At 41.6% G+C, this 25,745-nt stretch overlaps 2 protein-coding genes and 1 long non-coding RNA gene across 7 annotated transcripts in view; 2 read left to right on the plus strand and 1 right to left on the minus strand.

The window, feature by feature from the left end:
- OSBPL9 (oxysterol binding protein like 9) overlaps positions 1-11,387 on the plus strand; it is a 63,680-nt gene extending 52,293 nt beyond the window's left edge. For all 5 annotated transcript variants that reach the window (XM_062623194.1, XM_062623195.1, XM_062623197.1 and 2 more), the window contains 13 exons: positions 1,550-1,709; positions 2,405-2,517; positions 2,790-2,908; positions 4,289-4,374; positions 4,607-4,781; positions 6,337-6,421; positions 6,686-6,796; positions 8,256-8,319; positions 8,427-8,567; positions 9,492-9,570; positions 9,922-10,013; positions 10,425-10,560; positions 10,667-11,387. In XM_062623194.1, the coding sequence (XP_062479178.1) occupies positions 1,550-1,709; positions 2,405-2,517; positions 2,790-2,908; positions 4,289-4,374; positions 4,607-4,781; positions 6,337-6,421; positions 6,686-6,796; positions 8,256-8,319; positions 8,427-8,567; positions 9,492-9,570; positions 9,922-10,013; positions 10,425-10,560; positions 10,667-10,741 (1,436 nt within the window). In that variant the 3' untranslated portion in view covers positions 10,742-11,387. The remainder of the gene's footprint in view (positions 1-1,549; positions 1,710-2,404; positions 2,518-2,789; positions 2,909-4,288; positions 4,375-4,606; positions 4,782-6,336; positions 6,422-6,685; positions 6,797-8,255; positions 8,320-8,426; positions 8,568-9,491; positions 9,571-9,921; positions 10,014-10,424; positions 10,561-10,666) is intronic.
- Positions 11,388-11,700: 313 nt separating this feature from the next.
- The window catches only part of NRDC (nardilysin convertase), a 28,401-nt gene continuing 14,356 nt past the window's right edge, over positions 11,701-25,745 (minus strand). Inside the window, exons 12-31 of the mRNA XM_062623253.1 lie at positions 25,470-25,590; positions 25,333-25,391; positions 24,727-24,781; positions 22,543-22,647; positions 22,150-22,273; positions 21,520-21,606; positions 20,814-20,933; positions 20,040-20,091; positions 18,809-18,959; positions 17,594-17,721; positions 17,117-17,279; positions 15,855-15,886; positions 15,442-15,580; positions 14,966-15,013; positions 14,558-14,610; positions 13,862-13,945; positions 13,263-13,353; positions 12,902-13,018; positions 12,593-12,682; positions 11,701-12,350 (exon numbers count right to left, since the gene is read on the minus strand). Of these exons, the coding sequence (XP_062479237.1) occupies positions 12,156-12,350; positions 12,593-12,682; positions 12,902-13,018; positions 13,263-13,353; positions 13,862-13,945; positions 14,558-14,610; positions 14,966-15,013; positions 15,442-15,580; positions 15,855-15,886; positions 17,117-17,279; positions 17,594-17,721; positions 18,809-18,959; positions 20,040-20,091; positions 20,814-20,933; positions 21,520-21,606; positions 22,150-22,273; positions 22,543-22,647; positions 24,727-24,781; positions 25,333-25,391; positions 25,470-25,590 (2,014 nt within the window). The 3' untranslated portion in view covers positions 11,701-12,155. The remainder of the gene's footprint in view (positions 12,351-12,592; positions 12,683-12,901; positions 13,019-13,262; positions 13,354-13,861; positions 13,946-14,557; positions 14,611-14,965; positions 15,014-15,441; positions 15,581-15,854; positions 15,887-17,116; positions 17,280-17,593; positions 17,722-18,808; positions 18,960-20,039; positions 20,092-20,813; positions 20,934-21,519; positions 21,607-22,149; positions 22,274-22,542; positions 22,648-24,726; positions 24,782-25,332; positions 25,392-25,469; positions 25,591-25,745) is intronic.
- LOC134165973 (uncharacterized) lies at positions 18,953-22,062 on the plus strand. The gene is made up of 2 exons (XR_009965711.1): positions 18,953-19,910; positions 21,889-22,062. It is a non-coding gene; the product is annotated as an uncharacterized LOC134165973 (long non-coding RNA).

Below are 25,745 nucleotides of genomic sequence, written 5' to 3' on the forward strand. Positions count from 1 at the left end.
TATGCTCTGCATCTCATCTTTTAGTTAGCATCTGATTGTTGGTTTTTTTTTTGGTGTAAATATCTTAGCTTGCTTAATAACCTCTGTTGTGATTTGGTCTTCCACAAAAGGCCTGTGTTAGTCTCGTTTGTCTTTATTGCTATGACTGTGTTGAAAAGTGCTGAGTTAGTGGTGAGACAGGATTCATGTAATCTAATTTAGAAACTAAATACGTTTAGTGTTCATTAGCTTTTGTCACAAATACAGTCATAGCTAAACTGGAAAAAGATGTTTTATGTCAGTAGCATAAAGTTGAGTGAAAACTGTTAGGCCAGAGGCGTCTGATCAGATGTGTGAGGTCCAAATGGCAACCAGGTGACTAATGCAGTTTCTCAGGGGCTGACACTGGGTCCAGTACTGCTTACTATCTCAGATAACCTAGACATGAACCTTGCCAAACTGGGGAGAACAGTGAATAGGACATGGCTGCCCTTCAGAGGGACTGTGACTAGCTGCGGAAGTGGACAGAAACCTCATGAAGTTAGATGAAGGCAAACGTAAAGTCCTTCACCCACGTACAGTGGGCACAGCCCTCAGCCTGCCTTCTTTCTTGCATGGGGTTAACTGCAGCCCCGCAGGGGAGGAGCCAGGGGTCAGGACCAGCAACAAGTGGAACACGAGTCAACAGCGTGCCCTTGTGGTGATGAAGGTGTTGCTGCATGCCAGGCTGGATTAGTGAGTGTATAAAGAGCAGAAATAGAGAAGTGATTGTTCCTCTCTACTTGGGATCTTGAGAGACCTTATCTTGAGTACTATGTATAGTTTTGGGTTCCATAGTATGAAGACATGGATCATCATGTTTGGGAAGCTGAGCCCCATGATGTACTTTGAGGCTGACAGAACTGGGTTTGTTCAGCCTTAGAAGATTAAGCTAAAGAGGGATGTTACTGCTGTCTTTTGCCAAGACTTTCTCCCAGTTACTGAGAGGATATAAAGAAGATAGAGCTGGGCTTCTCTTAGAGATGCACAGCAAAAGGATAAGGCGGTTAACGCAAGTTGTAAGAAAGAAAATTCCAAGTAGGTATTAGAAAATGCTTTAGGTTTATAATGAGATGGTTCAAACTTTGGAATAGGCTCCCTAGAAAGATTATGGAATCTTCTTGAGAGAGGTTTAAAACCTGACTAGACATGATCTTAAACAAACTGGTCAAGTCTGCGCCTTGAGCGGGGAATAAACCAGACTTCTAGAGATCCCTTCCAATATACTTTGTGCTATAAATTTATACAAGTTTTCAGTATTGTTGTTTTGCCTGTAGTTGACAACTTTGGGAAAACATGTCCTTATACTTTACTGTTCTGTGTTCTTGATTTTCCTTGTGACCTTTCTTTTGTTGTCTCTTAAATGAAACTTGATATAAAGTTGGCTAATTATTGCTTCTTATTTTGTAAGATATCATACCCTCTGAGTTTGCATTAGTCTTTATTGATTTAAACAATCTACTTATAAGTGGAGAACTGGTGGATTTTGAAAGAGTTTAATTCTAAGTCTGTAATGTTTAATACTCCACAGGAAGTGGGCAGTCAGCACCGAGCAGCAGTCTCACCTCTCCAAGCCATGTCAACTTGTCTCCAAATACAGTCCCAGATTTTTCTTACTCAAGCAGCGAGGATGAGTTCTATGACGCTGATGAATTCTATCAGAGCAGTTCTTCCCCAAAGCGATGTATGGAGTAAGTAGCTGAAAGTATGCAGTGTGTGCTGAATGCAGTTATCTATGAGTGCATGGCTTGTCTACTTGTAGAAGTTAAGCTAAAGAAGCAAATTAGCCACATTGGCTTTTTAAACAACAACAAACTAGAGGAGGCAAAAATCCACTTAGTGTAACAGAATTAAGATTACGCCAGCCCCAGCACAGTCATCTGTGAGGGATGCAGTTTCTTCCTCTGCTCCTTCCTATTCCATCAGGTATATACGTTGGCAAAACTCTAACATAAACCAAACTTGGGAAGCCACCAGCTGAGAGATACAGTCTTGAGACCCTGTTGTATTTCACTTGCATTTGTTGCAGTCTTTGGTAAATAGCTAATTCCTTCTCACCTTTACTAAAAGAAACTTTTTTGAGTTGCGTTTTCCCCAAAAATCTCTATTTACTCTTTTTTTTTTCTGAACTGGAGAATTACTGTTAAGAGATGCTATGCATTTCAAAGAGGAATTAATCAGCTGGTTTATACTTTCAGGCGGTGTTATCTTAGACTTCAGGCTTTCCCATTTGTTCAGCTACAGCTGATTAGAAGATCCCTGTGTATTACCATGCAGCACATATATTAATTCTACCAGTAAACTCCTTGTCTCTGTCTAGCAAATTGTAATAATTTGGTCTGAATTAGTTGATCGTGAATTGTGAAAACTTATTACTCTTCTTTAGTTCTTCAGGGTCTGCTGCTGTCCTGACTCGGAGCAGCACAGGAAGCAGTTTGAAACGTCCGGATACCACAGAATCTCTCAATTCTTCCATTTCTAATGGAACAAATGATACCGGTAAGCGAACTGTGTGAACTTCCAGTAAGAAGATCTGTATGTAAGCTGTATATGATCACACACACACACACACACACACATATATATATATATATGACAAGGTACTTATGGAAAATGGTTTCTCTATTCTTTATTAATGGAGGACTGAATCATAGGATTTAAAGAAATCTTAGTTTTATAAATCAGACCTTTTTGACAGTTAATATATATGCTAATTAAATACAGTCTGTCTTTGATAGTTTAGAGAAAAATAAACAATTTGGTCTTTCTAGATCTCTTTGATCCTCCTGATGATCGAGATGATGATGGGGAAGGAGAATCAGTGGAAGAACATAAGAGTGTTATTATGCATCTATTGTCACAAGTTAGATTAGGAATGGATCTAACAAAGGTAAACATGCTGACTGTTCATGGGGAAGAAAGGGGGAATAAACCCTGAATTCTGTCTAAATCAGTTCAGTGTCAAAGTAATAATTTAACTGTGTATTTATTCTGTGAGCTAGTTAGGCTAAAAGCTCTTTAGCATGGTTGTAGTTTTTAATTGGAGATGTTATTGGGAGGGAAAAAGTAATGCAGAATAAATGTATCCAACTGCTAAAATCTGATTGGGAAAATAGTTTGCTATGGAAAGTAGTTGGTTGTTCTACTGGGACCTGATCCCTGGAGTGTAAAGCTGGGATAAGAGGAATGCTATATGCAGTGGTAATGTTTCTCATGTCTTTAGGATAACAGAGATCTACAAGATCCCAGTATATGGTGATATTCAATAAAACATAAATAGAACAAAAGGGGGAATCGAGCGCAAAGTGAAATGCTTTGCTTTATTATGTATTTTAAAATGCTCCATGTAGGTCTGGCAAGTAAAGAGTTGGATTTTTCATGAATGTGATTCATGCTGATGTCTGTCTGAAGGCTGAACGAACAGTATGCTTAAGGTGTTGATCTTTCTAGGCAGCTTGGTTAAGTTTAGACAAGTAATTCCAGATTGAAAAACAGTAGGAGAGATCAATCCTGTCATCAGTTTCCTTAAGTGGATGACTTTAACTGTCCAGTCTGGAACTTGCAATAGAGAGTAAGAGGATAAACTTCAAACTTTTCAGAAGTAGCCAGCAGCTCACAGGCAAACTACAGAAGGTTTCTGGCAGTTCTGAATAGGAATTGATCCAGTATGTGTCTGTTTTGGGAACTCCTGGAATAGTTGAAAGTTACTGATCTCAGGCTGCCAAGAAACATCATGAGTGTGCGTCTTGTCTGTATCACTTTAAAGTCAGCAACAGCAATCAGCAGTGCTTTCAGGAGTGGTCTGGACCACACTGATTAGTCAGCAGATCCACAAGAATGGAAGCTAAAAATGCTGTTTGGGAGGAAAAGTAGTGGGCAAGAGGTTAACCTTCATCCTGTTAAAAGAGGCACGTAAGAGGCTATGCCTATGTGTCATGGCTATAACTGAAAATTGACAGTGTACATACAGACTAAATTAAAGAATCAGTGTTACTAAGAACTGCTTTTGATAAACTCAGCCATGCACTTGGGTGTGCTCTAACTGGGATCAGGTAATACATAAGTCGAGACAGTTTCTCTTAAATCTTTGGTTTATAGAAGGTGCCAACTGAGCTGCATGTGTCCAGACTCACTGCTAAGTTTGAGAACACAATCAGTTTACAGGCACATTAAGCCTCAGCTTTGTATGTTACTTAGAGTTAGTATGTAGAATGCTTTTGTGCAGGCTGTTGAAGTGTCTTGATCTGTAAGAGGGTTTCTCTTCACCTAGGTGGTTCTTCCAACTTTTATCCTGGAAAGAAGATCACTGTTGGAAATGTATGCTGACTTTTTTGCACATCCAGACTTATTTGTCAGGTATTTCATTTTTCAAGTACAGCATTAACTGGTTCTGATACTACTTTCAGCAGCCCACAAGGGCCATAAACAAGCTGGTGGTTTTGAAGAATATTGCTTGGGGTTTGATCTAAACTTAGAAAATAGTCAAAGTAGTCAAAAAACAACCAAACATCCCAAAAGCTTTATTCAAGGTGCCTGTTTGTATTTCATTTTTGCCTGTCCTTCTATTCTCTCTTTCTTGCTCATGTAGCATTAGTGACCAGAAGGATCCAAAGGAACGGATGGTTCAAGTGGTTAAATGGTACCTCTCAGCTTTTCATGCAGGAAGAAAAGGGTCAGTTGCTAAAAAGCCTTACAATCCCATTTTGGGTGAGATCTTCCGATGTCATTGGGTGTTACCGGGCACTGAAGGTGAAGATGATATGGTTAGTTTCTTGTATATTTTTTGGTGCCAAGAATGCATGCGAGTAATTCCCAAAGCGGTATTAATTTACTGACTGAAATGGCTTGTGCTATGTTTAAGTAGCAAAACTGATGAACTGTGGCAATTACTTCACTGATTTCCTAGCCCCCTCTTTTCTTTGGAAAGGTGTATAAAATATCTTGCATAACAAAATTTGAGCTATTGGTTTTATTCAGTTTTTAGGTACTAGAACTATTTGACATGTTGAAAATGTTCTCTTCTTTCCTGAACTGTTTCATAGCACTGAGTGTGAATTCCTTTCTTTCCAAAGCACTGATTTTTGTATTTTTTAATAATTTCTCTAAACCCTTGTGTATTTAACAGTGGGGTTTCTTCCCCTCACAACCTAGAAAGCAATGCAGTTTCTCCACTGTATTTAATTCTCCTTTTAAAATACATCTAAATAAGTCTTTTTTTGACATCTAAAGTTTGGATTGTGTGCTTGGATAAGTATTCTGATTGGTCACCTGTGTCTGGTCACTGCTTTTCCTTTTGTGCTTTATCAGTATGTCTGGTGAAGCAAAGAGCACAGTAACAGCAGTGACACTCATAACCTGAAATCATCTACCAGTGTATGAGGTTTTTCTCTTATTTGCCCAAGTTTCAATGAGACTCAAGAATTAAGCATTTGAACCATAGACAGCACAGAGTCCCACTGATTCCAGGGAAAAGCTCTGGCACTTGCAGTGCAGCCTGATGTGTTTTGTTTTTCTTTATTTTTGTGGTTTTTAGTCACCTCATTTAGGCTTCTCACCTTCTGAAGTTGCAAATGATCATGAGGCATCCCTGTCTATGGCAGGAGGTTGGAACTGGATGATCTTAAGGTCCTTTCTGACCCAAACCATTCTGTGATTCTATGTAGGAAGTGCTGATGTCAGATACTTCATGTAGCCTCAGTATATTATATCAAAACATGTAATTGCTTAGATGTAAGACATGTAATTTTTCCATTTAATTCGCTTCTCTCCTATTTTGTTTTCTCAATTCTTGTTTCTAAGGTGAATGTTTGGACTCCTGTTTGCTGGGATAAAGGCAATATTGTATTTGTGCTTCCATCGCTTTTAACAATGAATTACACTTTTCAGTATTTGCCACAGGAAATGAGTGTTGTTTTATGGTTCTGTGATACATAGAATCTGATCATTATAATGTGCAGTGAGACTTTCTCAGAAGCAAAAAGTATTTCTGCCACACATTTCTTATTAGTTAATAAGAGATTAAGTGGATTTAAATATGATTTTGTAATTGGGTTTATAAGTGACTCAGTTCAGCTCTTTCATTTAGGGATGTTTCCCCAGTACATTTATACTCAAAAACAAGACAGTAGAAACTCTTCTTTCAAAGGCATTGTAGCCTCAGGAGTAAGGAGTTTATTCCTCATCAAATTAGCAAACTGGCAAATACCTTAAAATGACTGCCATACATTTTTAGAAGCCATTAGGCATGGAAGCAACTTGGAAGTATGCAGTGGTTTGTAAACACAGTCCATGATGAAAATCCTCTCTGCTGTCACACAGGAGCCAGTTTCAGAAGGACCAGTTCCCTGGGTCAGTAAAAGCAGTGTAACGTTTGTGGCAGAGCAGGTCTCTCATCATCCTCCAAGTAAGTTGATAATAACTTTGCTAATAAAGATGATGTCTGGGTAGGAGTGACAGTAAAATCAGCTCCTGGTTTAAATCTTGGGTTTATGTTTTCCCTCCAAATTTAAAAGCTGAAAGTTTTACCTATGAACTGTTTTTGTGAGAAACGGATGGCAAACTCTGTGCCACATAAGTATGAAGCACTTTGAAATATTTGCTGATGAATGAATTTGGAAGCAACAGTATCAGTGTCTCGTGCTGTTGGTTTTAACATCTTCTTCTTTAGTTTCAGCATTTTACGCGGAGTGCTTTAGCAAGAGGATACAGTTCAATGCTCACATATGGACCAAGTCAAAGTTTTTAGGAATGTCTATCGGGGTCCATAACATAGGGCAAGGTATGTGTGCATACGTTTAACAGTAGAAGAGAAACTTACATTCTGCAGTTAGAATTTTTGCAGAAATCCTTTAAAGTCATCCTGTTAAACATAAGGAATGTTTGAATTTCATTGGAAGGCATCTTCACAGGTCACCTAGTCCAACCCCCGTGCAGCAGTCAGGCACAGCTACAGGTTGGGCTGAGAAAGGTTTCAGAGCAGCCCTGCAGAGAAGGACTTGGGGTTTTGGTCAATGAGAAAATGAACATTGAGTTGACTTCAGTGTTGAGTTGACCGTATCCTGGGCTGCATCAAAAGGAGTGTGACCAGCAGGTCGAAGGAGATGATCCTGCCCCTCTACTCTGCTCTTGTGAGACCTCACCTGCAGTATTGTATGCAGTGCTGGTGTCCTCAACATAAAAAGGACATGGAACTGTTGGAACAAGTCCAGAGGAAGCCACAAGGATGATCAGGGGACTGGAGCACCTCCCATGTGAAGACAGGCTGAGAAAGTTGGGGCTGTTCAGCCTGGAGAAGAGAAGGCTGCGTGGAGACCTCAGAGCAGCCTTCCAGTATCTGAAGGGGGCCTATAGGGATGCTGGGGAGGGACTCCTCATTAGGGACTGTAGTGATAGGACAAGGGGTAACAGGTTAAAACTTAAACAGGGGAAGTTTAGATTGGATATAAGGAAGAAATTCTTTCCTGTAAGGGTGGTGAGGCACTGGAATGGGTTGCCCAGGGAGGTTGTGAATGCTCCATCCCTGGCGGTGCTCAAGGCCAGGTTGGACAGAGCTTTGAGTGTGGCATGGTTTAGTGTGAGGTGTCCCTGCCCATGGCAGGGGGGTTGGAACTGGATGATCTTGAGGTCCTTTCCAACCCTAACTATTCCATGATTCTATGATTCTGTGACATCTTGAACTATATCAGGGTCCTCAGAGCATTCCAGCCTGTCCTTGAATGTCTCCAGAGATGGCTCATCCACCACCTCTCTGGGCAACCTGTGCCAGTGTTTTACCACCCTCATTGTAAAGAATGTTTTCCTCACGTCCAGCCTGAATCTCCCTCCTTTAATTTAAAACCCCTCATCCTATTGCAGCAGGCTCTGTCTTTCTTAAAGCCCCTTTTAAGAACTGAAAAGCTGCAATAATGTCCCTTGGAGTCTTCTCCAGAATGAACAACCCCAACTTCCGTAACTAGAGCTTATCTCTAGGAGTCAGAGATTCTTTCTGCACCCTTTGTGTGCTGAAATCACTCAGGGCCCAGAAAGAAATTGCAGGAAATTGTATTTCTTAGGAAATACATCTTTCCCTGCCTTCTCCCAGAAGTGAGGCGTTCTCGGCCCTGCTGAAAACTAAAGCTTTTCACTTTTCCTATTAATGGTACTTTTTGTTAATGAAGTATTTCAGGAGATCATTCTGAAAAGTTCTGTAGAGGTTTTGCTTAATGTTTTTTAAATCTATTTCTATTTTTCCTTACTAGGGTGTGTAACATGCCTAGATTATGATGAACACTATATTTTGACCTTTCCTAATGGTTATGGAAGGTAAGTAAATGCTCTGTTTGCTGTTTTAATTTTTTAATTCCTTGTAATACTTCCTGCTTAATATTTGTCAGTTAACAGGTTATAAATACATACATCTGTAATTGCAGGTCTATTCTCACTGTGCCATGGATAGAACTTGGTGGGGAATGCAGTATTAATTGCTCAAAGACAGGCTATAATGCTTCCATCGTCTTCCACACGAAACCATTTTATGGAGGAAAGAAGCACAGAATTACAGCTGAAATCTTGTAAGTGGGTTTCTTCAGTCAATCTCACTTTTTTAAATGCTGATAGTGTTTTTTCAAGATAGTGGCATAACCTTCTGAAACAGCTACAGCCCAATCACTGGGTTTATGATTACTGGGCATGGAATGCCATTTGTAGCCAAGGTTTGTGAGAGGAAACCTGCATAGGCCTGCACCCTACCTTGTCCTTCCCTAAAACATTCTTGGCTGATTACCAAAAGGAACTTAAATTTTCAATCCTGCATTATCCAAAATGTCTTCATCATTACCTCTCCTAAAAGCACTGAAGCAAACCTTGTAATGCTGCTGTCTGTAGCATGTCAGTTGAAGTTCTATTTACCTATTTACACCTGTGGTTTGGTGGATCTTTGGTTAGTCCCTGTGCATGTGCCCCAGGCAGAGAGTTCAGTGGAGATTCTCATCCTGTTTGGAGATCTGCTGGGATGTCAGCAAGTGGATGCTGACAAAATGAGGTTTATAACTTGATTTTAAATCACTTCTTGACATACATTAATAGATCATTTTGTGATCTATCACAATGTCATTTATGAACTAGCGTTGGTGTTTCCCAGTAGTCTGGGGAAGAAGCTGTCAGTTTGTTGAAACCTTGTTAAGCTTAAACTTCTCATTCTAAATATAAAAGCATGTAACTAATTTCCTGAACTCTAAATGTGAATACAGCCCTGGGGCTGGAACTGGCTTCTCCTGGAACAACACTTCCTTGTAAGGTTTATCTACTTTTAAGGTTCATCCAACTAATTCATGCAAGACTTCACTTGTAAATAGAACCTTAAGCTCCTCCTTGTCAGTGGTGGACATTTGAAGGGCTGATACAAAACAGACTGTACAGCAACTAGGATAAAGTTTTGATCATTCAGAGTCTTCCAGTTCCTGTGATACAACTGAGAAATGACTGTTTCTGTTTAGTTCTCCGAATGACAAGAAACCCTTCTGCTCAATTGAAGGCGAATGGAATGGTGTCATGTATGCAAAATACAGCACAGGGGTAAAGATGCTTTTTCCTCTTTGCTTTTTTTCAGACAGGGAAGACTGTGCTTAAAAAGCTGTGGTTTGGGGGTTGGGTTTTTTGTTGTTTGGTGTTTTTTTAGACAAGCATTACTAGTTGGGAACTCCTGTGGAGCTGCCCAAAAGATCACAAGAACACTGAATTTGGGATTAAAATCTTGAATTTACTTTGTTAATCTTAAGGTGATTTTATTTTTATAGCAAGAACAGACTCCAAAGAATGAGGGTTTTTCATGTATTTCCTGACAACCAGGGTACTTGAGTTGAAGTTATATGAATTGTAAGTCTACATAAAGAACTGACTTGGTTTATTTTAAATCTCACTCTGTAGGAGAACGCTGTTTTTATCGATACCAAGAAAATGCCTACAATTAAGAAGAAGGTAAGAAAATTGGAGGACCAAGCCGACTTTGAGTCTCGCTGGTAAGAACTTCAGTTAAATGGGCAAATTAAGACTTCTCTTGTAGTTGGATTCACATGTACAGTCCACAGCCTTAATCTGGCCCTGGCACGGAGCGCTGTGCTCCACATTGGCCTTTGCTGCAGGATAGAGCCAAGGAACAGGTTGGGGTTTTGAGGGGGAAGAGGAGACCTGTAATTCTTGGTCATATCCTCGCTGGGACCAAATGTTCTAGGGAGGTCCAGAGAGGACCACTGCAGCCTCTCTTGGCAATAGGGCAGTTATGGTTTTAATATATATTGTTTTTTTTCTGCCCTGTCAATTAAGTGAGACCTACTTTAATTCAAACAAATATTGCTAGTAGTAATATGCTTCTAGAACCTTGAAGCACTTTCCTGCTATAATTAGTCTCCTTTCTAATTTCTTTTATTAAGCCTATGGAAAGATGTAACCTACAACTTAAAAATTAGAGACATCGATGCAGCCACAGCTGCAAAGCACGCACTTGAAGAAAGACAAAGAGCTGAAGCCAGAGCCAGAAAGGAGACCGAGACCTCATGGGAAACAAGGGTGAGCTTTATTTGAATGTTCATTTATCTGCCCTCTGCTCTGTTGCATTTGTTCCTTTCTAGCTGGGTCATCAAAAGCTTACATCTGATTGTTCCCTTTGTTCTAGTTATTCCATGAAGATGGAGAGTGCTGGGTTTATGATGAGCCACTACTGAAACGACTTGCTGCCAGTAAACATTAAGTGGGTTCTAAACCCAGAAAACATTGAAGCCTTGGCTTAGCGAAGTTTACACCTGATACCAAGCTAGTCAGCAGTTATCACGTACGTACCGTTTGGAGAACCTGACCCCTCCAACTACAGTGGTTCCTATCTCAGGGATACTGGACTTACTGGTGCAGATAAGCAATTAAAAGAAACAAGAAACGTCTTGGCTGTGCAGTAACTTATACTGGACTCTGCTCTACTGGCGGTGGGCTCAGGCTCCACAGGCAGGTGCTGGAGCCCGCTGACCAATGCTTCTAGAGCACAGGGAATCTGGGCTCTGAAGCAGATACACTTCATATAACCACTGTGAAGGCCATGGCATTGGTATCAGTTGCATAATATTCCTGGGTCCTACATATTTAAAAACAAACAAGAAACAAAATGCAAGATGTCATTTAAATCTAGCTGATGTTGGCAGTGTGTAAATACAAGGATTCCTTTGATGGGACAGTTTGTTAGAAAATGCTACATCTATGTTATCTTCCACCTGTACGATAATCAAACCTTTTGGCATTTCAGTGTCTTGCCCAAAATAACTTTGTTATTTTGAGATTGAAATGTAACCATAGATAATTCTACTCGATGCATCTTAAAGCTTCATAAAATAGATTTTTCAAACTTATCTTATGGACTTTTTATTTATTTCATAATAAATCTTTGCAGCAAGACACGTTTTTCAGCTGAGTGATGATCAGTTGCTTTATGTCAAATGTATTATTTTTAACCCCACTGGAATCCTTGCAGCTAAACCTACCTCTTAAAGTAGTTACTGAAGAAGCACAAGGAGCAGAATCTGTAGCACCCACAGTAGGATGTTTCTGGATTCTACATCCAGCCTTATGTCTCTATGAGCTCGCCAGCGCTGCAGGAATCTATGTTTCTGTGGTTCAAGTTAAATAATGTTTGAGTAAGGAAGTAGCTTGTAAGTATCAATCTTTCCACAGTCAAATCTAGCTTTTATTTGAGTTCATCTCAATTTTGCCTATGTTGCACATACAGGAAGACTAAAAAAAAACATTTTGAGATTGAAGCTTTGGGATTTTTTCCCTCCCACCCACCAGTAACTCCTCCAGAACTGCTGAACACTGTCTCTGAAGAGCTGCAACTGCTGCTGGAGTGACAGGCAAGACAGTCTGAATGAGAAGGTGCAGCCCACATCTCTGGCAGCTGGAGAGGAGAACGTGGCATCTTTCTGGTGGGGGAAGCTCTCCCTTCGCTTCAGCAAGACGCAGGACAGGACCCGTTCTTAATGTAGGAGATGAATGAGAAAGGCTGGCTGGAAACTTCCTTGGTATGTGAATGGAGTCCTGTGTTGATAAAAATAGGTTTGGAGCACTTGTATTGCAGAAAGCACTGGTATCACACGTGGCTGCAGGGCGAAATGCTGATTTTATTTTAATATTTTATGGTAAGGGAGAACATTCAGAGTTGATGTGTAAGCTTTGATGTCCTTGATGGAAGTAACATCAGTCAAAGAAGATGCGGGCAAGAAAATAAGCTGAGGTATTTCACCAGATGAAGAACTCTGTACTTCTGAGACAGCTGGAACCTCTGAGTCTCCTTCATGTTTTCCATATCCAACCACCTGGAACACAATTACCAAAAAGAAATTCTACTCTAAGCTTCTGTAAGTCGGATCTCACTCAGTGTTCATCTGCCCTGACAATTAAATACAGACACTTAAATGCAATTTGAATAATAATTAGAAATGTCAAAAATAGCAGTAATGCAGACAGCCACAGCAAAAATTACGTGACAGTGCTCTTCTGCCCCATCCTTCTCTGAGGTTATCAAAGGTTGATGTTCCAGGAGCTGACAAATACTCACATGTACACTGAGCACTTTCTTCTTGCTGCTTCTATGAGCTTGGAACCAAGTCACCAGGTTGGATTGTGTAACAGACTTCAGAGCTTCAATCTGCAACCCACAGGGACAGGGTTTAAGTAACACAGCAGTGATCCAAGTAATTTCAAACACAAAAATGGTTCCTCTACAAACTCTAGCCCATTAGATAAAGAAGCCTTTTTGAAATGGATGTAGTTTTAAAATCAGTTTCTCAGCAATAGCATAAATCCCCCCATTTAAAACTAGCACAAAGCAATGTTTCTGTTCCATTTGGCATCACTTTACACCAACCTCACGTGCAAGCCTGTCAAAGAGATACTGCTGTGTCACAACTTCATTCCAGTTCCTGTCTACTTCTTCTCCGAGATGGGAGTCTTCACATTCTTTAAGATTTATCAAAGCTGTAACCTACATTTGAAAAAGACAAAACAATTTGTTAGGGACCGTTTAAAACTCTTAATTTACCATCACACTGAAGTTGAAACCCAAACTGTAAGTGGCCAGAGACCAAACGTTTAGAGAATGATGGCAGAATGGAATAAGAGGCAGGATCTAAGTCAGAAAACCTCAGAAACAGACCAGAGAGATGTAACCAAATCCTCCCTTTCAGATGTCACAGTTCAAGGAAGAGCATTTCAAGATCAAGTTTTACCTGGGTGTTAAAAGCATCTTCAGTTAAATGCTTGATTTTCTCTTCAAAGCAAGCAAGAAACTCCTCAATTTTCTTGTCAACCAATTCAGAACTAAAAGAGAGTTAAACAATTAAATCAGGCAGGAAAAAGAAAACACCAGTACTGAAGGGTAAAGGAGTAGAACAGCCCCCAGATGACAAGGGACCTGAACGTTTCCTCTGCAGTCCTCAGCCCTACACATAAATTGGATTAAGGCAGAAAGAAAAATGACGTGTACTGGACTGTGAGGTTTCTGACACATGAAAATCTTCACAGGTGACACACATCTCAGGAATGGAACCCAAACTGTAGAAGTGAAACTCTCAGTAGCACGAGGTAAAATCGTACTAGGAAGAAGTTCTTCCCTGTGAGAGTGGTGAGGCACTGGCACAGGGTGCCCAGAGAAGCTGTGGCTGCCCCATCCCTGGCAGTGTTCAAGGCCAGGTTGGACAGGGCTTGGAGCAAGCTGCTCTAGTGGAAGGTGTCCCTGCCTGTGGCGGGGGTTGGAACTGGATGAGCTCTAAGGTCCTTTCCAAACAAAACCAGTCTGGGATTCTATGATTGCCTGTGGAGCACTTACTTATATTTAGTTGCCTGGGTGGCTACTGTGATGGAGAAGCCAAGAATCCCAGAAGTATTCCTGCAGGTAGGGTAGACATAGTAGCTAAAAACGACAAAGGGAAACAGTAAAGTCATTTCACAGCACAATTGAGTTTTCATTTATAAGACATGCTGCAAGTTAAAATAGTGTTGGTACTTCAGAAAGAAAAATCTCAGCTATAAATTTCCAACAGTCTTCATTCCTTTCTTCCCTGCGTCGCTGCACTGCAGCGTTTCCTCATGTTTATGAACTCCTTGTCTTGGCACAGAATTTGTGTTCCCACAACAAATTCACACGGTGACAGACCTATAGCTGTGAAAAGCTTGTTTCAGTTTCCAAGGTAGAAGGGGGCCTCTGAGGGAGGCTGCTATGCACCACAGAGCCGCTGTGAAAACAGCCCCAGGGAACAGGGAGTTGATTTAGGAAGTGGAAGGAACAACTTTGTGCTGAGTAATTCTGAGTTAACACACTGGTGATAGATAAAATACTTAGAGGACTCAACAGCAACTTGGCTGCAGCCTGTATCAGTTGGTACTCCTGGTTTTGATGTGTTTATGTTAGTTTCCATTACTGTAATTCAGGAATTAGCCACTGCGCAGGAAGTGTTTCCAGAGTAAAACTGCTAAGGAACAGCAACAGTAGGAGTGCAGGAGGTGTCATCCACAGTGAACTCACCCAAGGGTCTGCTTGGTCCTCAGGAAGTCAAAGCAAGGCTCTTCCATGTGCATCTGGAACAGAGCACACACATGTTACAGCAGAAGCAGCGCTCCTCTGCAGCCACCCTCCGGCTCTGCACAGACCCATGATCTCAGTGTGTGAAGGCAACTGCAGCGCTGCCTTTCCAGCTGCACCCACTGAATAAAGGGGGCTCAGTCTCCCAGGTCAGGAGCTAAGGGAGCAGTGTTCACAGCGTCCCTCACTGCAGCAGGTTGGGGATCCAAGTTAAACCAAGGTTAACTGGAGTAAGCAATAGGTATATGCTGCCCTCTTTGTACCATTTAGCCCCCAGGCCTTATCTTAGCTCCAAGTGCTGGTTTTGGGGAAGGCACTTTGATGAGTTAGGAGACACAAACACTAACTTACCACAATCAGCTCCATAAGGGTATATTCCCTTAGGCTTCTGGCACCTGACTAGAAAGAAAACAAAGAACTTCGGGTCATTTCATGGAGTTCAGTGCTGTAGGTTAGACCAAGGTGAAGGTTGTGGCACACACCTCAGCCTGGACTGCAGCACCAAATTACAGTTCACAGCAGGGACAGATGGAAAGTTCCTGTTTTCAATGAAGGCCTCAATGTGGCCCTCAGAAGAGAGGGAAGGGGCTCAGCCCAGAACCATGAGCTCAGTAGTGAGGACACAGGAGATCACCAAGGCACAAACCCATCTATCTACAAGCACTAGCACAGGCATTGGAGAACCCCGCACATTGTGAGAGCTCACCTGGGTTTAAGTGAAGTTTCAGCACACTGTCCAGAGACCATAACTGTGGCTTAAGTACAGCTATATGAGCATCAGCAGCTACCAGAGGGAAGAGGCCAGTACCCACCAAGCTAACACATACCTGGTAATAGACTGTCACTTCTGAGTTGGCATCTCCTTTGTTGAGAGTTTTCACCTTACAGAGCAGATGTGTATTTGGCAAATCCACCACCCGGAACTGAACAGGGCAGGGATGGACCAGGGGAGCGAACTGCAGCTTTCTGAAGGGAGCACAAACAGCAAAGCTTCAAACACCGCTCACATCTCAGCCAAAACCAATACAACACCCAGACATTTGGTCTGACTTTGTTTTCCCCTTCCCCAAACCAAACCAATGCCCACTGAAACTGCCATGATGAACAGTCACCTCCCACAAGAACCTATAGTCAGGAGAGAAGAAGGGAACTTCTGCATCACTCCCATCCTGACCCCTTCCTGCAGAAAAGCATCTGAACTTGATTATAGTTTCCAAACAATGAGTCAAGAGATACTCACTGAACAACGTAATTCAGAAAATCATTTGCTTCCTAGGAGAGAAAACATAAGTTTTATTTAGAAGAGGGTTACTACCCCAGTTCATAACCACACCCCCCAGAGCATCACTTCAGAAGGTGACCTCCCAGGCAAAGACCAGCTGAGCTGTCACACCAACCCCATCCCTGCCCCCTTGACACCTCTGCACCATGCTGCAAAACAAAACAGTCTCCAGGCAGCTTCTTGCACTGTAACTTCTCCAGAAGGAGAAGCAGAAGCCAGAGACATAGCATCAGCCATCACAACAGTGAAAGGTGGGCACAGGAGGAGGCAAGGCTCCTCTCTTGTGCATCAAGTTGGAGTTCTGGGAAAGAGACTTAGGTTTAAGTGGAAGAAATGGAAGGAAGTGTAAGGAACACTGAAACTAAAACACACCCTAAAATTGATGTAGGAGTTAGATCTGCACAAGCCACCCTGTGAAAGGAGCTTAGTTCACACAGAGGCTGCAGCAGCAAAAGCATTTTGAATGGCAATTCTTAGCAAATTGAGTTTGGATTCCCAGGCCTCCTCCTGTCCCACAGCTGACATGACAAGAACCTGACCTCCCAAAGGACACTGGCATGTACATTGGCATGTTTTCTCTATGAGGCTTTAAGCAGTTTAAAGACAAACACCACCAGGTAAGACAAACTTCTCAGCACAAATCGTAACTGCAGGTGGTTTAACTCCCATGCCACACACAGGCACTCAGTGCCATTGCATACATGGAGCTAAGCCCCATGACAGCCCTGTTTTAAAAGCCTGACAGGACAATGTCAGGGTGGCATTCTTTGATGAATATTGCAGGCGTTTGAAAGGACTAGGACTCAGGATGACTGGAAATCAAATGTCCAGGAGAAACGTACTTCGAGGGAAGCCTCCTCCTGTGGTACCACTGTGGATGTTTCTCAGTATCAAATAAATCAGTACACCAAATACTATCACAACTGGTGGCAACAGGGGAAACAGGTTACAGGCAGGTTTCTACCACATTCTTTCCTCTCTGCAGTTCAAATCCAAACTCCTGGAAACTTCTGTTCAAACCAGCAACTATGGTCTCCCCAGTGGCTTATCCAGATGAGCACTCGTGAGGTGTTAGAGGTGAAGCTGCCCTGTCCCAGCAAAGCTCCAGATTGCCAGTACCGAGGAGGCAGTCAGGGAAATGTTGGAGTTGGTGGCAGCTGTGTTAAAGCACATCTTAAGGACAAGCGTGTGTGTGTGTCAGCTGCTGAAGCTGTACTTACTCTGCTCGTGAAGTTCCCTTGTACAAGACCCTCTGCGAAGAGCTGTGATTTGAAAGCCTTAACAAAGGATGAGAGAGACTCAATGGAAAGGCCATTCATCAGCGTCTGGTATTTGTCTATCATGGACCACCTCCCATGTTCCAATATGAGGAGACGCACGTCCCTGCAGTGCAAGAAGGAAAACACCACCACAGGCTGTCGAGCTGTTCAGTGTAAGAGATGCCATTTCTGACTCAGGACTGTACTGGAGACAAGGAGTGCTGCTGTGGGCTGACTCTGCCCTCCCTCAGCACCTGCTGTTGGCTACAGGTCACTTCAGCAGCGACCTAGATGTCCAGTCTGACCTGCATATTCAATCTGCTGGTTTCAGAGCCGCTTGAGCTCCCTAAGCTCTCCTACAGCACAGTGATTTCCAAGCTCTTCAGTCAACCTCAACACTTGCTCTGCAACCACTTCTCACCCTCCCCCAGAACTCACTTGGCCAGAGTCTCAGGTTTGATGAGGATGTTGAAGTACGTTTTCTTCAGCTGCTCTGTTATCATTTCAAACACTGCTGGAGTAAAGCTGAAGTCAGACAAGTAATCAATGATGAGCTGAAAGAGAAGCTGTAAAGAAAACAGTTCTAAGTACTTTTTTAAGAACCAGGTATAACCTATTATTATATAATAATACTAACCAATTATAACCTTAAACCTATATAATCATTTTTAAGAATCATTATTCCTTGATCAACACAAGACACACAATGCTACTGAAGCACATTCCTCACTTCTGGTGGATGTTCACTAAACAATTCTATATCATATCACAGTCAGCTTCAAAAGGACAGGATATTTAGAAAGTGAATGAATTAAGCTCAATGTCCCAAATCAATAGTTTCCACATTCTGCTGAAACAAACCTAGCCTGTAAGTCCAACACTTCTGTATTAGATATTCCAGTTTTCCCTTTTACAGCTGGCACAATGGCATTACCACAGAGCAACATTCACAACTTAAGGAATATTCAGACATATTTGCATCTCTGGCTTTTTCTGTTTAAGCTCACATTAATAAGCCTGAGATGATTGACAGTCTTGTTAAAGCTCCAGCCAAGCTCTTGCAATGGAAGTCTAAGGAAGTTGGGCAGTTTTCTCTTCTCTGTGCTTTACATCCCTTACAGAGAATGGGAACGGGATCCCCCAGTGCTCAGAAGGGAAGCTCTTACCAACCTGACAGAGAACAACTGCACCCACAGGGACATGTGCAGAAGCTGCACCTCTGAAGTCAAATTCTAGACAAAACCTGTCTCCTAAACAAAACCTATTTTCCAACATAATCCTCCAGGCAGCCTGCAAATAGCTTTATCTTACAGCTGAAGAGCCTCTTAACACCCTGTATGGATATGGGAGACTTGTGGCTCTTTTTACAGGGAAGGCTGTTGAAGTCTTTATCAGTTATTACTTAAAGGCAGGTTTCTCTTGAGTCAGTCTAAGGTCAGTAATTTGAGCTTGTGAAAGTGAATACACCTTTATAGATGGCAGCACATGAAAAAAAGCATTTGCAGTGTTAACCTGTATCTGAGCAGAGACACACATTTTCCAGTTTTAAATAACCCATCTGAACATTCAACCAGGCTCCAGCTGCCAGGAGAAACAGCACAGCCCCTGGGAAGCAGCATGCTCAACAGTGTTTAGAAGATCAGCAGTACTTACAGGTAGTTTGTGATTGAAACCCTTCACTTGAATGACTAAGCCGTGCTCTCCAGCTACAAGCTTGTATTCCAGCTGGGCGACGTCTGCTTCGTAAGCTGGCTCCCCAAGGTTGTGGGAAAGGATGTTTACAAAGGTATCAAACAAAACTATGCTGCATGGAGGAAAGGGCAGAGGGTTAAAAACAAAGAAAGAGACGGAATAGGATGAAGCTAAAAATTAAGCTCAATGACTCAGATGGTTGATGAAGCACAAGAAGTTCTCCAGAAGAATATATTTGAGTAAAATGAGACTCAAAATGAGTTTTCCACAAACGCAGAACTACAGAATGCAAGTTTCCCTTTGTCCAAAGCACACAACATTTGGCCATTCAACCATTCTTTGCAATAAATAAGATTCCAGCTTCATGTGACTTAAGACTTCTTCAAGATAGGGATGCACACTGTAACATGCCAATGCTCAAAATATGGAATAATGACACAAAAAGAGACAATTATGCTTTGTGTAAAGGAATGGAGGATGGATGGGCTCAGTTATGCTGAAGAGTTGAGTAATGAGATGATTATTTATCTATCAAGATAAACCAAAATAAGCTACAGCAAATCAGACTCCCCACTGTGGAAACTGCAGTCTGTGCTCTCAGGTTTTTGTTACTGCCTGGATTCCCATTCAAAGCTCGATCTAACAAAGCCCTGATGAAACCAGGTTTACAAAGACTTTCCCGTTACATCAGTTGGGCAGGTCTCAGCAGGCTTGTGACAAAAGTACTATGAAACCTGTTACAAACGGCGATGCCAGCCCAAGACCAGCACACACACAGCATGTGCAGAGCTGCAGTCTGGAAGTCTTTCTAACCAACAGTTGGTTTCTAAATGCTGCTGATAGTCTCTTCACCTGCTCCTATAGGCTCCCAAGTAGCTGGTTCAGGACATGACTGAAGACTGCTCTTTTCATCGCAGACTCCTCTAAGCACTCCCTTCTGGAATGCTGCTGCTGGTACATTATTTTTCCCAAACTTGCACTGGGGAATACCACACCAAGAAACTCCAGTGCATCTGCGTGCTACAGTAACGACCTGCTGAGAGCCACCCTCACTGAGCTACAGGTAAAACAAGGGATGTGTAAGAACATGAGAAAAAGAAGACTTATTCTATTCCAGGTTAAACTTAACCTCTCTTCATGGTTTTTCACCAACTACGGTAATATAGTTAAGCATAAATAATACAATCCTCACTTCTCTGCAGACTGCTGTATCAATGGAGAGATCAGATGGAATTGAACATAACCTGGGGGGGGAAAAAGAAACTTAAATGAGTAATTGCATAAAAAAGATGAGTTTTCTAAAGTCAAATATAGTTCCACCAGGTTGTACTTTGGTCACAATTTGAGTCTAATGAAAATGGTCATTCAGCTATAAGAATATATTTTGGCTTATATTAAGTCCTCATCAAATGCCTTCTCTTTTTCCCTCCAAATTCTTCCCTTCAAAATACTAAATATTAGCACACACAAAGCTGTGCTTTGCAGAATATTAACTCGCTTGGTGTGACCTATAGAGACAACAAAACTCCACTAAACATCTCTTCAACAGGTACTAAAAACTGGGACATTCTGATTGAAAGCAGCAATATATTTTACACATTTGTCTTAGACCCAGATGGTATTTTTCTCCTTCTGTAGAAGAGACTATACCCTCCTCTAACTGATGTGCTCCTTTGTTCTCAAGCCCTTGTCTCAGTATATGCCCATAGTCAGACATTCAGAAGTCAGTATATTTCAGTGATTCCACTTTCCAACCTGAGGTATCAGGAGCGTTTCTTCACTGCAAGGTAGTTTACCTGCTTCTCTTTCATTGTAGCTAATACACATATCAAAGGGACCATGGAGGAGCTGACAGTTAAAACACTGAGCTTAAGTGAACACTATCACAGATAATTTGCCTTCAGATAAATTCCAGCTGGTAAAGAACATGACTTCCTACTCTTCTGAAAGCCCTTAAGGTGTTTACCTTTTGGGATTTTGAATTTATCATCCTTCTTGTACCAGAGACAGCCTTGTTGTGTGCTTAGTGTTTTGACAGGGTATTCAGTCTCAGGGCAGTCAGCAACTTTCAAAGCAAAATCAGTGGCTAACAAAGGAAAACCAAACCAAAACCATCGGTTAGTGGGTTTCACAGACACAGACAGGCTGCATACATGAAGGTATTCAAAATTATCAACATTATTTTATCCAGCTTGCTACATTGCACACAATAATGCTTTCCTGCACCCAAAGAACATTTCTTTTTCAGCTCCACACCAGAAGAGCGGCTCAGAAGCCACACAGAAACGGTGATGTTGTGTCCCATAGGGGTTACAAGTTACGGGTTTATTGTCATTTGGTTTTGGCAGCAAAGCCAGATGGTATTTAGATGCTTTCAAACCCATCAAGATTAGGTGAATAAAATTACTCCTCTAAGCCTGGAGCTCTGCATTACCTCTCACTGACTGTGTGAGGCTGCTCTGTTACAGCTCTATGACCTGTAAATTTACACCTTCGAAAAACGCAGCTCAAGCTTATAAATAACAGAAATTGAATAAAATTCAGGTGAACAGAGCTCTCTTTTTTTAATTTTCAAAACCAGGCCGATGTTCAGAAGGAAATTAAACTGTTTGAAACCACAGCAAACTCTCAGATTATTGGGGTGCGATTTCACTGATGCTGAGGTGCCTTACCTATGTATTTGTTTTCTTCTGGAAGGTGCAAATCCTGATTTAACTCAAAGTCACTGTCCCATAAATCACTCCAGCACTTGTCAATATCTATTAAAAAAAAACAAACCAACATAAGATGCACTTAGTTCAAGCTATCCTATTTCCTAGGCCAGTCAGCTCATCCCTTAGCTAGCCCCACGACTATTTGCAGTATAATAGGAGGTTCTTAATGTCACCCTGCTCATCAAGACTCTCTAAATCCCTTCCTACAAACTCCCCTGGAGCAGGACTGAAGTAGTCCTATTCAGAAGTAAATCGAGCTTGCCTGCATCATTAATCAGCTACCAACACACCCTGCCCTTCAGCGTTTGTGTTCTTTTCCCTTTTCAGGACCTGAATGGCAGCCAAGGGGAGGGCTCTCCTGGGATCCCTGCCTCCTGAAACAATCACAAACTAGGGAGTGGGAATCAGCTGATAGCAAACAAAGAAGAGCAAAGTTATTGAGCAGGAAAGAGTACTTGACTAATGATGAGGTGAGTAAAGTACTGAGGATTCATTCCCCTACTTCTGTGTGGTTGTATTTTATGTTGTCACCCTTTTAGTATCTAACATACAAATGAGATGTTCTCCAAGCTTCTCCTGCTGTTTTACCTTCCACACTGTATTGCGTTCCAAACCACCTCTCTTTTAGGTGACACTGGCCTTCATTGGCAGCAGACAGCAAAATGAGGTTGGCTCTCTGGGGACTGAGCTGGTTAAGGGCATCAGCAATGATCTACAAGTTCAAGACAATACTTCAGGTCAAAAACAACTCTGGCTCTGCCTGACCCACCAAAGACTTCTCAGTCTGAACACAGGAAGAACAAGACAGAACAAGCTTACAAAAAAGCCTGCATTTCCTTTCTTAATACAAGTGTTTCATTAATACAAAACCTGTGCCTGGATTATGGCTAATTATAAATGCCTGTAAGTGCCTATATTATACCGTATGTCCATATTCTCCTTACATCAAAACATGTAATCAAGAGTTCAAAGAATACTTACCTCAGGCTTGTATTCAAACAAGAGCTGCTCTCCTGTCAGAAAATCCTCCTTCTGAAACAACTGCATGTTCTCACAAACGCTTTCCACATAGTCCACTGGATCTGTCTGTAAGCACGTAAAGCAAGCTGTTTTTCACATCATCAGAAAACTAAGAATATCCATTTTGTGTTCTGAGAAGAGCTTGACAGGTCAGGTACATTGAGCATGAGTTTCATGCTGTGCTTGTTATAGCATTTAGCTTCAATTATTACGCTAAATATATTCCATAACCATATCTAATGCTTGGGACTTCTCTGAGAGTCCTGAAATACCAGACATCACCTTTGTAGAAAGCTTGAGCATGCAGTTAACAGTCACTGAGCCTCCTAGATTAAAGACCCAGTAGAAAGCCTTCATTGTCTCCAAGGAACACAAGCAAAGTCCTGCAGTTAAAGATTTAAAGTGATCTGGAGCCTGGAAAGAGCAAGGCAAAAAACTGCTGCTGCTGCTGCATGAGTATCTCTGATTCTGCTCCTTTGCTAAGTTCTCTGCCATGACATACAGTATAAAGAGGAAGAAATTCTCCTATTCAGACATAGAAGTATAGACTGCCTTTTAACAGTGTAAGGCTGTGCAGTGGAAAGCTCTTTGCTGAGCACTTCTGGGCTTTTTTGAACCAGGCAGCATGATACTATGAAGATTCTGGTCCAGACACAGCCCACAGTTCATCTGAAAAGAGGCAAGTTTGACACAAATGTCTTGTAAAGGCAGTGGAAAACATGACTATGAATTTCTTAAGATGCTGTACACCTGAAGAAACATTAAACCTCTCTTGGGACACAACTGCTTATCACAAAACCGTGCCTCTGTGACTGTTATTCTTTAGGATAGCCATGTACCAGCTCCTTCCATCAACCAGAAGAGCAAGGTGCTTAAGATGTCCTTGGGATGCACAACCCTGTCACAAAAGCACATACATATCTCTGTTCCTTGCTTTGAGTTAAATCCCTGCACTGTCAGTAACTTCTTAATGATCACCCTAAAAAGGCAAGACTCTTAATAGTCGGTATTTCCCTAGTGTAAGCTTGGGTGTTTTCTGTTCCCACCTGCTTGATACTGGGAAGTACACAGTCCATTAGAGCAGGAACAGTTTGGGGAATGTAAAATTCTAGTGGGGAGTACTAAAAAGAAGGCCAATAAGAACTTGTCAGGACTAAATAGCTTCACTTGGATGAAAAAGTAGACAACCTCTGTTGGCAATGATTAAAGACAGAATCGAAGGCCAGGTCGGACAGAGCCTTGGGTGACATGGTCTAGTGTGAGGTGTCCCTGCCCGTGGCAGGCAGGTTGGAACTGGTTGATCTTAAGGTCCTTTCCGACCCTAACCCATTCTATGATGAAACAGTATGTAGGGCAACAGACATTTATTCCTGTTATACCCATTATACTAAATAGCCATTCTTCACAGATTTTTAAGTGCTCTTTTATCTGTCACTAGGGGTTACTGGCAGCAGCCCTTGCTGTATCACTTGCAAACACCACTTCTGCTATTCAAAGGCCACCCAAGACACTCAAAATCCTTCATATGCTATTTTGAAAGCAGAGCTGCAGATGCAAGGATTTGCTGAAAATGACATTTCTAACACCTGATGCTCCAGCAGACTGGAGGGTCTTAAGAGTGTCTGAAAATACTTGGAGTATCAGGAAAGGAAAACCCTCCACTTCCACTATTTCCCATTCTTGCTCAATGTAGTGAGACTAAGAAAGTGAAGTGAGAGTAAGAATGAAGCGTGGCTTCTGGAATTATGTACATTGTGTTCTCTTCTTTTTCTTCACCTCTAATAAAAACAAGTAAGATTCAGTAAGCCAAGGAAGATGTCACAAAACCACATTTAACTGTGTAAGGTTGTAACAGCAGGCAAGGGGGTCAATTAGCACCCTAACCTTCATGAGGCCAGGCCACCAGGAAGCCACCCCTTTCACACAACACTGCTTTTCTATTCCCAGAAATCAACAGTGCCAAAACAGCTTAAAACCCCCAGTGAAATTAGGCAAAAATACGTTTCTCTGTCTACAGTACAAATTCTTTCAGCAAAATCCAGCTTCATCTATTGCTGGTCAATAGAACTCTGAAATGTGTTTCAAAATGAAAAAGAAATCCTGTGTGTGGTTTACCTATATCAACACAAAACAGTGGGTGAATACCTGTTCCTGGTAGTGAAATTCATTAGCTTCAATCTTCTGTATTTCTTCCCAAATTCTGTAAAGGAAGGAGGAAAGAATAAAAGCTGATTTCCTCTATTATTCCACAACATTTACTGAGAATGTGGTAAAAAAGCAGTCTTCTAGGAAAGGCATCAAGGGTGAGTTCAGTGACTCATTGAGGCATAAGACAGAGAAGCCAGTATTACACGCACTGTGCTTCCACCCAAAAGGGCATTTCTCAATTGGCAGAAATGTCTGCAATTTTCTGAAGAGGAAGAGACTTTACTACAAAGATTGGCTCAATGAATTCATTTAAATAAACCCCAAACTGCACCCAACATCTACACTAGTTCAGGTTGATTCAAGTTACAAAACAGACCACCATAAATCAAACTAAAAGCACCAAGAAACATGCATAAACCTTTAGCAAATTCATTTTTAACTTAAATTGATACATTTCCCATGCAGACAAGCTTCACACAAACAAGCTTTACTACTGACTCACTTCTCATGCTCTAGGAACTCCATAAAGTGCAAACACTACAAATAAAAGGCTAATGGAAAAGGACAATTTCACAAGTATCTGATGTAGTGGCAAACACTTGCCTTTTATCTGGTCCTCTTTTCTGCAGCATCTTCACATACTGAAATACAACATGAGCCACCTGCAGGCAGAAAGGAATAGATTCATTTTTCCAGACATGAGGAAAACAGTAAGAAACTCCAGTTGCAGTAACCCATACCTCATAGAAGTGCTTGTAACCTTCATCAGTTAAAGTCACAGAGATGCTGAAGATGGAGTAAGTGGCATTCTGTTCAAACCCTGTCTCAGCATTTCCTCCATATAATGCAAGAGCCCAAAACCTATGCAAGAGTTAAAAGTACTTATTAGTTACCCATTTCAGCTTTATTTGAGCTTAGTTACAATTAGCATATCATAGCTTTACTTCAATGGCTTTTGATCCATTTACAGTTTATATGAAGCTTTTCTAACAGAGATATGAAACTCAGGATACCAA

Source organism: Pezoporus occidentalis, unplaced genomic scaffold, assembly GCF_034315485.1.
Source record: "Pezoporus occidentalis ecotype Australia unplaced genomic scaffold, CSIRO_AGI_Poc_V1 ctg25, whole genome shotgun sequence".
Lineage (NCBI taxonomy): Eukaryota > Metazoa > Chordata > Aves > Psittaciformes > Psittacidae > Pezoporus > Pezoporus occidentalis.